This window comes from Fukomys damarensis, unplaced genomic scaffold (genome assembly GCF_012274545.1).
Source record: "Fukomys damarensis isolate Sample0158 unplaced genomic scaffold, DMR_v1.0_HiC HiC_scaffold_2, whole genome shotgun sequence".
Classification (NCBI taxonomy): Eukaryota; Metazoa; Chordata; class Mammalia; order Rodentia; family Bathyergidae; genus Fukomys; species Fukomys damarensis.
In genome coordinates, this window is record NW_022900914.1 from 6775797 (window position 1) to 6790323 (window position 14527).

Sequence of the window (14527 nt, forward strand, 5' to 3'; positions counted from 1 at the left end):
AAAAAAAAAAAAAAAAACAAGAAAACAAAACAAACAAACAAAAAATTCTAGGGCTGAGTGCAGTGGCAACACCTACAGGTAATCCCAGCTACTCAGGAAGTTAAGGCGGGAGGATCCCCACATTCTAGGTGAGCCCAGGGAACTTAGTGAGACCTTATCTCAAAATAAAAAACAGGAAGGGCTAAGGAGGTAGGCTCAACGACAGGGTGTACCAGGCTTTGGTCCCCAGACACAAAAGGAAGAGAGGGAGGGAAGGAGGGAAGAGAGGAAGTGCCTAGAGACTGGAGAACAGAGATGTGCCGGGCACTGCATTTAACACAACTGCGCGAGGCTGCCTGGCCCTGGCATGCTAGACTGGGAGGCAAGTGTTCTTCACCCAAGTTTCTTCCCCCAAGTGGCAGGAGAAGTACATGTGCTGTGGAGGGGACGCGGGGATGGAGCTCTAGGAAGCCCACCGGCCAGGCATCTGGACGCACGTGGGGTCCAGTGTGACTGAGGGTGGTGCCAGGAGGCCCACTTGGCAGCACCCACAGACAGACACCTGCTGAAGGCAGACAGACAAATGGAGAGAGTGAAAAATTGCTTAGCCTCAGGACTGGGGAGGACACTGGTGCTGCACCTTGTCTCTCTAGGCATCAGAGATGGTGCCACATTTGCACCAGGAAGCCCCACCTCCAGCCAGTGGCACCCCTCGGTTACAGGGGGAGGACCTGGGCCAAGCTCCTGCCCTCTCCAGGGTCAGTATGAAAACACTCGCTCGGGGGCCAGGACCAGCACCTGCCCACCAGGGCCAAGGCCCCACTCAAAACTCCACAACCAGGCTGGGACCATGGGGGCACCTGGCCACAGCGGGAAGCCCCCAGAGTGGCCCCGGGCTGTGGTTCTCCAGGATCCTTCTTTCTCTGTTCCCCAGTGGCCCTTGCAACAGCTGTCTCAGGCCTTCTCCGTGCACTGGCCCAGGGGCCTCTAAGAGTCCAGGTGGCTGCGAGTGTCACCTGGACACGGGCTAGGCATCCAGACTGACAGAGGATGTGCACTGTCCCCTCCAGGGCTGCTCAGAGGCCGATATGGGGTCCCACCCCAAAGGCCAGCCCCGCAGTCTGGGATCACCAGCCCTGCAATGGCACAGATTCATTATACGGCCATTTCTGCACATTCAGCCCTGTTGCTTACAAAGCATCAAGAAGGTGGGCAGGGCAGGATTTGTTTTTAATTATTTGGGGTTGTTTGTTTTGTTTTTTTAGAGACAGTCTTGCCATCTAATTCAGGCTAGCCTTGAATTCACTACGTAGCCTTGAACGTGCAGCAATTCTCTTGCTTCAGTCTGCTAAGTTGGGGGATTACAGGAGTGTACCACTATGGCCAGCCAGGGCAGGTATTACTGACAGTGCTATTTTATCAACGAGGAAGCAGCTCAGAGAGGCTAAGTAACTTGCTCAAGACTACACAGCTGGGAAGCAGTAAATCCAGACTGTCTCTTCTGTCAAATGTGGCAGCCATGACCTCCTAAATGGGAAAGGTTTGGCCAGGCAAGAGCAGGTCCAGTCTATGCTGAGGATCTGCCAGTTGGTGCAGAAATCCACTCCAGTGTCGCAGCAGTCTAGAAGGAATGAATCTTATTGCTTCTGTTTTTCAGGTTCAGGCAGAGTGACTTGTTCAAAGCCACAAAGATAAGCAGAGCTGGGATTCAAACCCAGCTCTAATGGACTCCAAAGAACTGCTCTTCCTTTGCACTGCACCTGCTCCAGGTGGGGATGGTATGACCTGCCCTCCTCCGTGTCCATCTGCGTGTCCTTCCCTTGTGCCTTGTGATCCCAGTCCCCCGGCCCAGGGACAATGGTACTTCAAGGGTTCCTGGCTCCTAACACAACACAGGTGGTGGCTCTTGTCCCCAGCAACTAGATCAGGAAAGGGGGAGCTTGCTCTACAGACTGTCCAGTCAGCGGGAGGCAGGGTGCGCATGTGCCAATGTGGCTCCCCAGACACCCTTCTCCCTCAAGGGGCCCTTTGGTAGAAAAGTCAGGGGCCTCCTGGGAATCTGCCAGTGTGGTGGGCTGCAAACTGGAAATTCTTCTGGAATCCCATTTTATCTTTCATTGTCACATGAACTTCTCGTTCCAGGCCATAAAACATCCATGTTAGCTTTAATATTAAAGTGTTTAAAATTACTCACCAGTTAAATCCGTTGCTTTTGCCCCCACCCCCGTCTTCAAGCAGAATTGGCCGAGATGTACTGTCATACCCAGCAGGTTCCCAAACCTCTCACCTCCAAGAACCCACCTCCCTACCTATGCTGTGCACCAGTCCTGGCCTCCCTGCCCTGCTGAGAACATTTCAGTGAATGGCTGAGTTACAAATTCAGAGCCTCTGGTTCCCCCTCTCCTTCTTGCTCAAAGTTTACCATTCTCAGCTGGAAGGGACTAAAAGAAAGGAACCAGCTGTCTTTGGTGTGGGAATGAATTCTCCGTCTCTGAGTATAAGGCATACAAAGGCAGGCCCCTCATCCCCCAGCCATGCCCTCTACCTCTTCTTAGCTCCGGCAACCTAGAGCTCCCTCAGGCTGCAGCAGCCATCGCTCCCAGAAGCCTTGCAGCTCCACCCCTGCAGAACTTCAACAGTGAAGTGCTGTTCCTCTCAGCCTGCACCTCCTCTCGGCACAGCTCCAGCCCTGCAGGTCTCTTGGGGGTGCTGAGACCTAGGGTGGGCATGTGGGTCGGCAGGGAGGGGCCTATGCAGCCAGGCCAGGAAGTCAGTCCAGCCCAGAGAGTCTGGCAAGGCTCTTTTACTGCCCTTCCAGCTGGGATGGGAGGCAACCTGATAGAAATGCTTGCTCTCACCGCGCCCCCTCAGCCATGTCCCCTGGCTTCCCCGGGCCTCCAGCTCTCCGTGTAGAAAACAGAGGATGAGAGGTGGCTGTGGCTACCCAGAATGGGGAATCTGAGCAAGTTCTGCAGCTGCAAGCTCTGCGAAACATCACTGCTGTCCAGAGTACACGCCCATGCACGGGGGGTCCCGTGGGCGGGACACTCACCGGCGGGTGCTTGCGCTTCCGGCCAGGCCTCCCCACCTTCCGGGTTGTGGTGCTGGGCTCCTGGCGCTCCTCCTTGCTGCGAGGCTCCTCCTGCTCCTCTCCTTCCTGTGGGTACAGAAACAGCCTGTGAGCCAGAGCTAATCCAAGAGGCACCCTCTTCCAGGCCTGACTGGCTGGCCTTGGCCTCCTCCTACTCCACCCCCACGACAGCCACACTTCCAGGGCTGTGCCATGCTGGCCCATCAACAGGGCAATTGTCACCCCCTCCTGCCTGGCCAAACTGGAGCCACCTTTGGGGCTCTACTTAAATACACTCGAGGGGGCTTTTGGGAGGTCCCACTGCCCAGCAGAAAGCACTGCTCCCTCTGGCGACCACACATGTTCTGATAAAGGAGCTGTTTCTCCAAATTTATATTAAGAAAAACTTGCGCAAGTACAAAAATCCAATGAGTACCTATTTAATGAATCTTTACTGGAAAGAATAAAATCACATGAAAAGGAATGTTAAAATGTAGGCTCATCTACATTTGAAATACATGCAGTACTTGAAAAGAGGCCTGTTGTATAAAGTGTAGGACTTTTACAGCTGCTGTAAATATCCCTGCCCTGGAGGCTGGCCATATGGCCTGGCACTGCATGTGCCTGTCACCCCGCAGGAATGTCTCAGGGACCACATCTTGGCTCCTTTGATCCTTCTCACGTGCTGAGTTTTGGACCAGAAGCCTGTTTTGTGATCTGCCCCTCACACAGGACCTGTGCAACGCTGGGCCCTCTTGTGCTTGTCTCCTGGGGCACAAAGGCATAAACCTAGAAAGTCCTGCCTCACTGCTCCAGCCTGGCCACAAACCACCCACAAGTCCCTTCTGACTCAGCCGAGCTCTGGCATGACTAATCACCAGCAGAAACAATGCTAGGAAGGAGAGAGGGACCCTGACCCAGCAGGACTACAGGCTGCTCTTCACGAGATGCTGGAAGCCGAAGATGGCTTCCCAGCCCTTCCTAAGGGCGGCACCAACCCAGAATGATGCCGGCACCACAGATGGAGAAGGACAGAGTTCCCAGGTTTCCTGGAGATTTCACTGAGATGGCCCTCCACGTTCCAATCAACTTTCATTTTCTGTGATTTCAAAATAGCATGTGGTTTGCCACATTAATTTTCAAGTGACAGTGGGACACGCAAAAGAAAGCCTACCCTAACCAACTGTACACCTTGGACCAATAGGAAAAGCGTCCCTGACCCCTCTCTGTCCATTTACCCATCTGAGGCAGATCTCTGAGAAAGACCATGGCGGCTCCCATTCTGAGAGGCCACCAGAGATGAGAGTGGAGGATGACAGATACCAGCCGAGCCCTCAGGGGTGGCACGGTCACACTGGAGAGGGCTGTGCCCACCAAGGACAGGAGAATGGTCAGAGGTGCAGAAGAGGTCACTGGTGCATGGGAAGAGACAGATGTAACCTGAGAGACCGGGGTCATCTGACAAAAATGCTATCAGGACACAGACTTACATTTGAAATACATGCAGTACTTGAAAAGAGGCCTGTTGTATAAAGTGTAGGACTTTTACAGCTGCTGTAAATATCCCTGCCCTGGAGGCTGGCCATATGGCCTGGCACTGCATGTGCCTGTCACCCCGCAGGAATGTCTCAGGGACCACATCTTGGCTCCTTTGATCCTTCTCACGTGCTGAGTTTTGGACCAGAAGCCTGTTTTGTGATCTGCCCCTCACACAGGACCTGTGCAACGCTGGGCCCTCTTGTGCTTGTCTCCTGGGGCACAAAGGCATAAACCTAGAAAGTCCTGCCTCACTGCTCCAGCCTGGCCACAAACCACCCACAAGTCCCTTCTGACTCAGCCGAGCTCTGGCATGACTAATCACCAGCAGAAACAATGCTAGGAAGGAGAGAGGGACCCTGACCCAGCAGGACTACAGGCTGCTCTTCACGAGATGCTGGAAGCCGAAGATGGCTTCCCAGCCCTTCCTAAGGGCGGCACCAACCCAGAATGATGCCGGCACCACAGATGGAGAAGGACAGAGTTCCCAGGTTTCCTGGAGATTTCACTGAGATGGCCCTCCACGTTCCAATCAACTTTCATTTTCTGTGATTTCAAAATAGCATGTGGTTTGCCACATTAATTTTCAAGTGACAGTGGGACACGCAAAAGAAAGCCTACCCTAACCAACTGTACACCTTGGACCAATAGGAAAAGCGTCCCTGACCCCTCTCTGTCCATTTACCCATCTGAGGCAGATCTCTGAGAAAGACCATGGCGGCTCCCATTCTGAGAGGCCACCAGAGATGAGAGTGGAGGATGACAGATACCAGCCGAGCCCTCAGGGGTGGCACGGTCACACTGGAGAGGGCTGTGCCCACCAAGGACAGGAGAATGGTCAGAGGTGCAGAAGAGGTCACTGGTGCATGGGAAGAGACAGATGTAACCTGAGAGACCGGGGTCATCTGACAAAAATGCTATCAGGACACAGACTTGGCCAGGCGTTGTGACAACTGGTCTATGACAGCACCGCCGCTAACCTGTGCAGAATGACAAAACGGTGAGCACTGAGGGCCTGGAGAAGCGATAAGAAAGACCACTTGAGGAGCCCAGTCCAGAATGGGTCTGGAAGGGAAGCCAGGGGACGGGGCAGACTCAGTGTGGAGTCAGAGGCTGGCCAGGGACCAGAGATCCTGGTGGGGCTCTTTTCAGCAACGCACAGCAGAGAAGCAGCCAGCTGGAGGGCAGCTTGTGAGGGTCAGGAAGGCCCAGCCACAGGTGGCCTGAGGGCATGTACCTGTGCCTGAGCTGTCTCCCAAAACCCCACTCACACCCCACACAAAAGGATCGCCTGCGTCACACAGAAAGAAGTATTACCAGTGCAGCTCAGTATGCAAAAAAGGTTTCAACTGGACCTAAACAACTGCAATGAACTTCAAGGTGAGGCAGTGCTTTTGGGACTCATACTGCTACTGCTAAGTGGGCAGCATCTTTACAAAACTATCAGGGTCAAGTGAGGTCATGGAAAGAGCACAGGGCCTGAAGCAAACCAAAGTGAGTCTATGATACCCATTTCCTAGTTGTAGGATCATCCTCTCTGGGCCTCAATTTCCTCATCCAGAAAATGGGGGTTTGGAGGAGTCCCTTCCACCTGCTTCTCAAATGGCTCGTCTCCTTGTCTGTCTTGTTCACTGCCAAATTCCTGTTCTGGAAGGACTCCTGCTGCCTAGACATTCTGAACCTTGTACTACTTCTTTTTTTTTTTTTTTTTTTTTTTTTTTTTGGTACCAGGGATCGAACTCCGGTCCTTGCACTTGCAAGGCAGGCAGTGGAACCACTGAGCTAAATCCCCAGCCTGAACTACTTCTTTAACAAAATGCATTTATTTGATTTTCTAACTTTTATCTTGAACTAACCAGAGGGTGCCTAACTGACAAAAACAAACACTGGCCACCACATGGCAATGACCCCAAAACAAAGACACTTGACTTTTCTGAATGGGGAGTCCTGGCTCCTATGAGGCACATGGAAAAGCTCTGGGGTCTGACAGGCAACCTCTACTCCATATGCAGACTTGCTGTACTCCAGGCATGCTGTCTGGGAATGCTGCAGGTAATCAGCATGTTTCCCCCCTGTTGGATTCAATTTAGGGTTAGCCAGCCCAGGAGGAAAAGGCAATCACCTTATGTGTCCTGAGATGTGGAGAGCTGGTAGGGGTGCTGTGCACTCAGCCTGTACCCCCTTCTCAGCACAGGGTGCCCTCAAGCCTTGTGCACCCCTAGGTTGGAGCTAAGGAAAGCAAGTGTCCATAGGAACCCAGGTCAGAAGTCATACTCAGGTCCTTTGCCAACATGTCACTCTTTCATGAAGAAGCCCCAGCGCAGGGCAAAGCAGAGGCAATGCTTTCTGCTGGGGACCTGCCTATGGCTCAGGCTGTCAGGGAGGTGGCAGATCCCCTGAGCAGGGTGAACAGATAGTGGGGGCTGTGCCCTCCACGGCTCCAAGGAGGTATATCAAGTGGTTCACTCTTGCATCTGTCATGGGGCCTATTTTATTCAATATCTTTGCTGATGGATTAAGCAAAGGAATGTAAAATATGCTTATCCAATCTGCAAGTAGCACTGAATTAGGAAGCATCACTCAGACTAAAATAGAAGAACCTGATCCACAGTGAACTGAGGAGCTGGGAAACAGAATCATATCCAGCAAGAACAGAGTTGGGCCAGGCTGGTTTCCTCACCTGTCAAGTAAGGAGACAGCCCTTCCTTCCAGCAGCAGCTGACAGAAGAAATCAGAGGTAGGTAGGCTTTGGAGAGGGCAGACCTGGGTGGGGATTTCAGCTCTGCTCTGTCTTTACTAGTTACTTCAAGCGGTAACATCCTGTGCCTTGCTTTCCTTCGCCAGAAAATGCAGATAATAATATCTACTTTACAGCCAGGCATAAGAATTAAGTGAGGTAACAGATCAAAAGCTCCCATGTGACTGTCACTCAAGAATTGCTCACTTCCTCCCAGCTCCACACATCCTGATTAGAAGGTTCACTCCTAGTCTTCCTCCCCAGCGCCTTGCTGCCTCTGCAGTCCTAGCTCGCTGCCCTCTATGTACAGCTATCACTCACAGCACAGACAGAGCCTAACATCTGGCCGGGGCTGCTGCAGTGAGGCTCTCTGATCCTTCCAAAATGCAAGGTTCCTTCCCTGAGGAGGAATGCAGGGCCTGGAGGATTGAGCCCAGCTCACTAGTCCTTGTGCAGGAGGGTCCCAGGAGCTGGATGGGGCACCCGAGTCTCTTTCCACAGGGTACAAACAGGCCACAGCAGGCACAGCAGCAGCTACTTCCCCTCCACCCCTAAGCAGAGACCGCTCCCTCTGCCCTACCACCCTCCCTTTGGGCTTCCCAGCAAACTCCAGCCCCCTCTCCAGCCTTGTTTCCTGGGATCTCTGTCCCCGACCCCCACCTAGACTGAGCTGATAGACCCCTTCCTGTCCTGTAACACCCACTACCCAGCATTCTAACTCTCAGCACTGTGCTGGCCAGACCACTGACGCCTGGGGGAAAGTGACCGGCCAGCCATGATGCCTAGTTGGTATATAAGGCAGACACCTGAAAATACTTTTAAGTGACTGTCATGCAGTAGGTGCTCAATAATGAGTCCGTACACACAGATGAGGCACCTGTGCAAATCTACAACCCACAGAAACACAACAGTTCATGAGGCTCCTAGGCTACGTGGATCTTCATGTCTCTAGAATCAGGAAACAGGATGACTAAAACCTACACCCTGGCTTAGACGCAAATGTCACTTTACATTTATGTAATCCTTTATGGCTTTCAAACCATCTTCACAATTGGAGGCCTGTTAGATTAGGTGGTTCCCATCAGTCTCTCTCTAAACTTCTGAGGCTATGATTTGACCTACATTTTAGCACAGCTCACTACATGGATTATTTTAAGCCACATACAACTTCTCACTCTGATGAGCTGGGCTGTGACGATAATAATCTCTCACATTTCTACAGTACAGGGTAATTAACAAAGCATATTCACATATGCCACTTCATTTTATTCTTGTGCTTTACAGAAAGTAGAGATGCTATTATTTTTCCTTTTCCATTACATAGGCAGGAAATCTAAAGTTCAGAGAGGTTATCTGACTCACAGAGATCAATGAGCCAGGGAGGCCACCAGAACCAAAATATAAATCTTTTAATTCCCAGCCCTCAGGTCCTGAAACCTGCAAATGCTACTATAACCTTCAAAGCCATGTTCTGCACACACACACACACACACACACACACACACACACACACGCAGACACGCATAATACAAATGTAAACATGCAGGCAGTGCAAGGTAAGGGCACTCTTGCATTCACACACACAGACATACACTCCTGGCTCACCATGCTAGACACATGCTCCTTCTCCCAAGAGATATGTGTCCCTGGGGGCCCTCCTCCAGAGACAGCCAAAGACACCTACATGCTCCTCTCAGTACTTAAACCAGGTGCCACTGACCCAGCATCCGTGGAGATGTCTCAAGTTGGTGTTTGAGTTGAGGGGACCAACTTGCTGGATCTGGCCAGCCACTTGCCCGGGCCCCCTGGGACAAGAAGCACATACAGCTTTTGCCAGCTGGCTGGCCGGCCTCCCAGGGACTGTCTGTGATCGTGGAATTCAGTGAAATGAATTGGCTTCTGCACGAAGCGGAGCCCTGCCTGGGGCCAACAGAGAACCAGGCGGCAGGAGTCAGCACCGACATCACGCACTCACAGGAAGCACGTAGGACGCTGACACGCACGCACGCACGCACGCACACACACTGGCACACAGAGACGTGCTAGCCCCATCCTGCAGGGGTCGCTCTGGCTAGAGAGGCCAAGGGGCCAGAGTTGAGTGCTAACAATTGCTGGACACACTCACTTCCGGGGCCCTCCAGAGCTCCCTATTTTTCTCCCACTCCGCATCCCCTAAAGCTCTTCGGCCCTCTATTTCAACTATTCAAAAACATGCAACAAATATTTGCTGGCTTCTTACGATAAACCACTGATGCAAGCTGTTCCTCCTCTCCTAGAGGACAAGGGCCACGTCTCAGCGGCCCGTTCTCCACGTTCCTGGATACCCGCAAGCAGCGGATGCTGTGTATCGTAATGCTCAGTGGCTGTGCCTGCCGGTTTCCCAAGGCCTCTACCTTCCTCCCAAGCTGTCCCCTTGCCGGCATCTTGAGTTCTGGATTGAACATGAATACAGAGTGGCCTATGCCCCCCTCCATCACAAGACCAGGCACAGGTGTGCTCAGAAACTGGACAGAGAGGACCTCCTGCGCCCTGGATACGGAGGTGAGCAAAGGGAATTCAGGTTAGAGGCAGAGCGATGACATATAAGCAACTCTGCAGCCTGTGCAGTGCCCAGGGCCAGGGTGGAGTGTACCCGCCGCTCTGCTGGCAGCCGGCTCTGTGGGCACTGCGCCCACTCCCAACCCCTCCTGGGCACCCACCGGATCCGCACAGCCCTCGCCTTATAGAGGGAGAGCATCCGGGTCAATCTACTTTGTAGCCTTGTGGCCTTTGCCAAGTTCCTGCCCCCTCTAAGCCTTGGTTCATCATCTGTAAAATGGGGATAACGACAGCAGATGCCTCCAGCATGGCTGTGCACACTGAATGAACTAACTGCCATGCAAGGCATGCTCCTTCGTAAGCCTTCCCACAATGCTCCCCTTAAGTGGTATGATTACAGCGATATCCCTAACCGCCTGCGGCTCTCCAGAGTCAACTAGAGGCCACAACCAGGCCTCTTGAGCCCAGCCAGGTGCCAGAGAAGGGCCCATTTCCTAACTGTCCTGGGATACCTGCTGCAGCTCGCTTCCCACTTCCTCTCTGTGCAGCTGAGCCCAGCCCTTCTTGGCCTGCTCTTGGGGAACTCGCTTTCCCAGCAGGGCTGGGCTCTGACCCTAGTCCAACCATACAGACTAGAAGGGACCCAAGTGAATGTGGGCTCAGCTGTATCCACAGCTGCCATCAGGAGGTGGGTCTCAGAGCCACTAGCGTTGGATTTGCTTCTCTTCAGTGGGTGGAGGGGCCTGCAGACCTGGAGAAAGGCGCTTCCCTCCACGCCAGCCTCACAGCAGACTGGAAACCTACCCCCGCACCCTACCTGGGCTCCCTGAAAATGTGGGGCTATGGCGCCCTAAACCACAATGGTGCAGGTAGGTAGGTGTACAGACAGGCAGACAGATGGACAGATGAACAAAGGATAGTTACCCAAAATAAAGATATGGCCAACTTCTGTGTGCCAGCTTCCTGGGTTATCTCCTTACACTCACCATCTCGTTTAAACATCTCAAGCTGACGAACTGTTTCCCTGCTCAGTACTCTTGTCAAGTGTCCTTTACAGCACACCCCTGCCGAACAGGCCCAAGCATCTAACAATTCCACTAAGTAGAAATGTTCCTGCCCCTGTTGCGTGCTGTGTGATCACATGGGGACATCCAAGAGCAGCAGAGGCAGAGCACTCCCCAGAATGCTCTGTTCCTGCAGACTGCAGGCCTGCGAGAACTCCCAAGAACGGAGCTGCCAGGGACCCCACCCAAGGTGCCCTGAAGATTGTGTGCCAGAGCAGAGGAAGCACTCAGAGCCCAAGGGAAATCAAGGCTTGCCTGGCCTCCGGGCTGGACTGAGGGGAAAGGGAAGAGCTCCAGCCCTGACCATACACACACTTGTACACAGGTCCAGACACATGCGCAGACCACACTTGCCATGCACCCTGCTGCACCTTCTACTCACACAGGAGAGGGCACCAGGGGTACACCGAGGAGTTCCCTCCTCAGAGCACTGCCATGGCCTAGCCTCACTGTATTTGCTGTGCCCTTCTGTCCCCTGTCCTTCCCTAGGTCCTCAAGAATGTTGATCAGTCCACCTGACCAGCTTGTGAAGCTCTACTCTGCAGCAGATACCTGGAGAGGCAGCTGAGTCCGAAAAATGAGAGAAAAGAATGGGGGAGCAGTAAGAAGTAAGCGTCCACTTTGGTGTCTTTGACGAAGCCCTAAGTGCAGTGTTCGCATGTGCACATGTGCAGAATCAGGCCCATGGGCCTGAACACGTGTGTTCCAGCTGGAGATGAAAGCCCGACATCCACCGCAGACAAGCACTGCTGCACAGGGTTGGGCCTCTTGCACCATCCTGACTTTCAGTCTGAAAAAGCACCCTTCAGCCTGCAGCAGGAAGAACTGGAACAGGACTACTGAGTCTCACGGTGGAGAGGCCTCCATCTCTTTCACACAGCAGGTGGCCTAACTCTTGTCCTACCACCTATTACTGTGTAACTTCTGGCAAATGACTTAACCTCTCTGAGCTTTGGTTCAGTCTTAACAAGAAAGACAGTGAAGCCGGGCTTGATGGCGCATGCCTGTAATCCCAGTCCTCAGGAGGCTGAGGCAGGAGGATCACTGTGAGTTTGAGACCAGCCTGGGCTACATAGAGTTCCAGGTAAGTCTCAGTTACACAGTGAGACCCTGCCTCAACCACCACCCCCCCGCAAAAAAAAGAAAGACAGACAGTGAAGCCAGACAGAACAGCATACACCTGTAATCCCAGCTACTCAGGAGGCTGAGGCAGAGGGATTGCAAGTGTGATGCTATCCTGGGCAATTTCTGGAGACGTTGTCTCAGAATAATAAATCAAAAGGCCTGGAGATGTATCTCAGTAGTAATGTATGTTCCAGTTTGATCCCTAACCAGTAAAGAAAAAGAAAAGAAAGAGAGAAGGAAAAGGCAATGAAAATACTAGTGCCTACCTTACTGTCAGGCGGCAGAACCACTGAGCTAGATCCCTGACCCTTGCACCTACCTTATGGGCAGTTGTAAGAATTAAATGTGAGAGTTTGTGAAGAGTGCTTGGCAGTCAGTGCTCGGAGCACTTGGCCATTATGCCTCTGAGGCCAGAAGAAAGAGGGGAACCCTGAGAATGTGGAAATGGCCTGGGGACCTGCATTACTATGTGGGGATCTGAGGAGGCCCTGGAATGCCCTTGGTCCCCTCCCCTCTGCCCTGGGATCCCTCTGAGCTCTTGGCCTCCCACCTGTCCCCCTGGGGTCCGCCCCTCTCTGCTGCAGCCACATTTACCAGCTGACTTACCCTGACCACAGCCCCACAACTCAGGCCCCCAAACCCTGCGTCCTCTCAGCCTCTGCAGTGTCCCCTGTCCACCTGACGGATGGCAGAACAAGGTGGCAGCAGGCACCAGAGGGTACTCACACACACGGATTCCCCGCTTACTCCCAGAGGGCAACCACTCAGCGCATCACCCCCAGCTCTGCACCGCACCTGCCTGACTCCGGGCTCTGTGATCACTCTCTTGCAAAGAGGTTTCCTCCACTCCCCTTTTCCTTTGCGTTCTATCCATGGACTATGTCCTGGGCTTATACTCTGTGCTACTGTGGGGCCCAGGTAATCACATAGAAAGGGCCAAGACCATCTTCTAGGCACTGGACATTATCCGCCCAGACCATCTCAGATGTTTGTAGGCAACAGAGTTCCCTGGAGGGTTGCTTAAGACATTAATTGCTGGGGCCTGGCCCACGTTCCTGACTACGCAGGTGGGGCTGGGGCCTGAGCTCCACATTTCCGACCCTTTCCTAGGGTTCGCTGATGTGGCTGGTTTGGGGGTCATTCTGAGAACCACTTGTCCACTGAAAACTGTAATCCAGGGTGCACTGAACTGAGAGGAGGGGCGAAGAGCAGGGACAGGCTCACCAGCCCAGGGGACAGCCTAAACCAAGGCCTGGCAGCCCAGAAGCACTCAAATGGTGCCTGGAGGCGTGGCAGGAACAAGGGAGGCAGGTGGGGCCGGGCAGCTAAGGGGCCAGTGAGCGGCCCCGCCCCTTCCCCTGGCTCCCCAAACAGCTCTCTGTGCCAGATCCCCAGCACCTCTGCCAGGCTCCTTGGGCTGCAGACCAAGCCTCTGTCTCCCCATGTGCCAAGATGTAGCGCCCCTGCCCCAGGCCTGGCTTTCCTAGACCACTGTGTCACTAGGCACCCTCCTGGGGCAGCTCCCTCTCACTACTGGAACCAGTCCAGGGTGCCAGAGAGATGTGCCAGGTCAGCCAGCATGTGCGCTGTGGGTGTGGGTGGCTAGAGAGGAGGCCCCCCTGTGCCCCGGGCCTGGTCTGCCGAGGTCACTGCCATCTTCTGGCGCGACACCTGCCTGCCAGTGTGCAAGTGTGCTCGCTCTGTCAGCACCGGGATCCACAGCTGGGTGTGTGTTTGTTGCTGCTTGAGCCAGAGCAGTTACTATGGGTAGATAATAATAGCAGTCGTAATCCCTCATAATTGGACCAGACTTTGCTGTCTGCAGGGCACTTCCATGCTCATGACCTCATCTGACTTCCACAACTGCCCAGTAAAACAGGCGAGGCTAGGGTTACTCTCCCCATTTTCCAGCTGAGCAAACACAAGCCCAGATGGCCTGAAGTCACATCTCCACACCCCCAGTAAGCGACACACTCAGGACTGGAGCCTGGGACTTCTGTCTCCTTATGCAGAGCTCCTCTTCCATCCTGAAGAGTCCTAATTCCAAGCCTGAGCTGCTGTGGGGGGCAGGGGGTAGGGGTAAGGGCCCTATAGTCCAGGCACAGGAGCGGATGCAGAGTCATAACATGGGACTCAGGGTGGGGGAGCCCAGGGTCAACCAATCCAACAGGAAAACAAAACCAGGCCCACAGCCAACACTGGAGAACACAGGAGGTTGTAGGCTTGGGTCTGCATGCTGCCTAAAGCCTGAACAAGAAGAGCCCACCATGTCCTTGGGCTCAGAAAGAAGGGGATGGAAGCCCAGGAAGCCTGTACAGGGGGTCACAGCACATACTGCTGCCCCAGCTCACTCTGTCTGACCGTGCACACCCCCAGGGCACTCTCCAGAGTGCTAGGCTGGAAAGGTCCCTGGGCTTTTAGCTTTCTGTGCAGTGTGTGTGTGTGTGTGTGTGTGTGTGTGTGTGTGTGTGTGTGTGT

General features: G+C 53.6%; 1 protein-coding gene across 4 annotated transcripts in view; it reads right to left on the reverse strand.

Moving 5' to 3' along the window:
- Dnmt3a (DNA methyltransferase 3 alpha) overlaps nt 1-14527 on the reverse strand; it is a 99038-nt gene that overhangs the window by 54524 nt on the left and 29987 nt on the right. For all 4 annotated transcript variants that reach the window (XM_010604856.3, XM_010604852.3, XM_010604853.3 and 1 more), the window contains one exon: nt 3032-3136. In XM_010604856.3, the coding sequence (XP_010603158.1) occupies nt 3032-3136 (105 nt within the window). The remainder of the gene's footprint in view (nt 1-3031; nt 3137-14527) is intronic.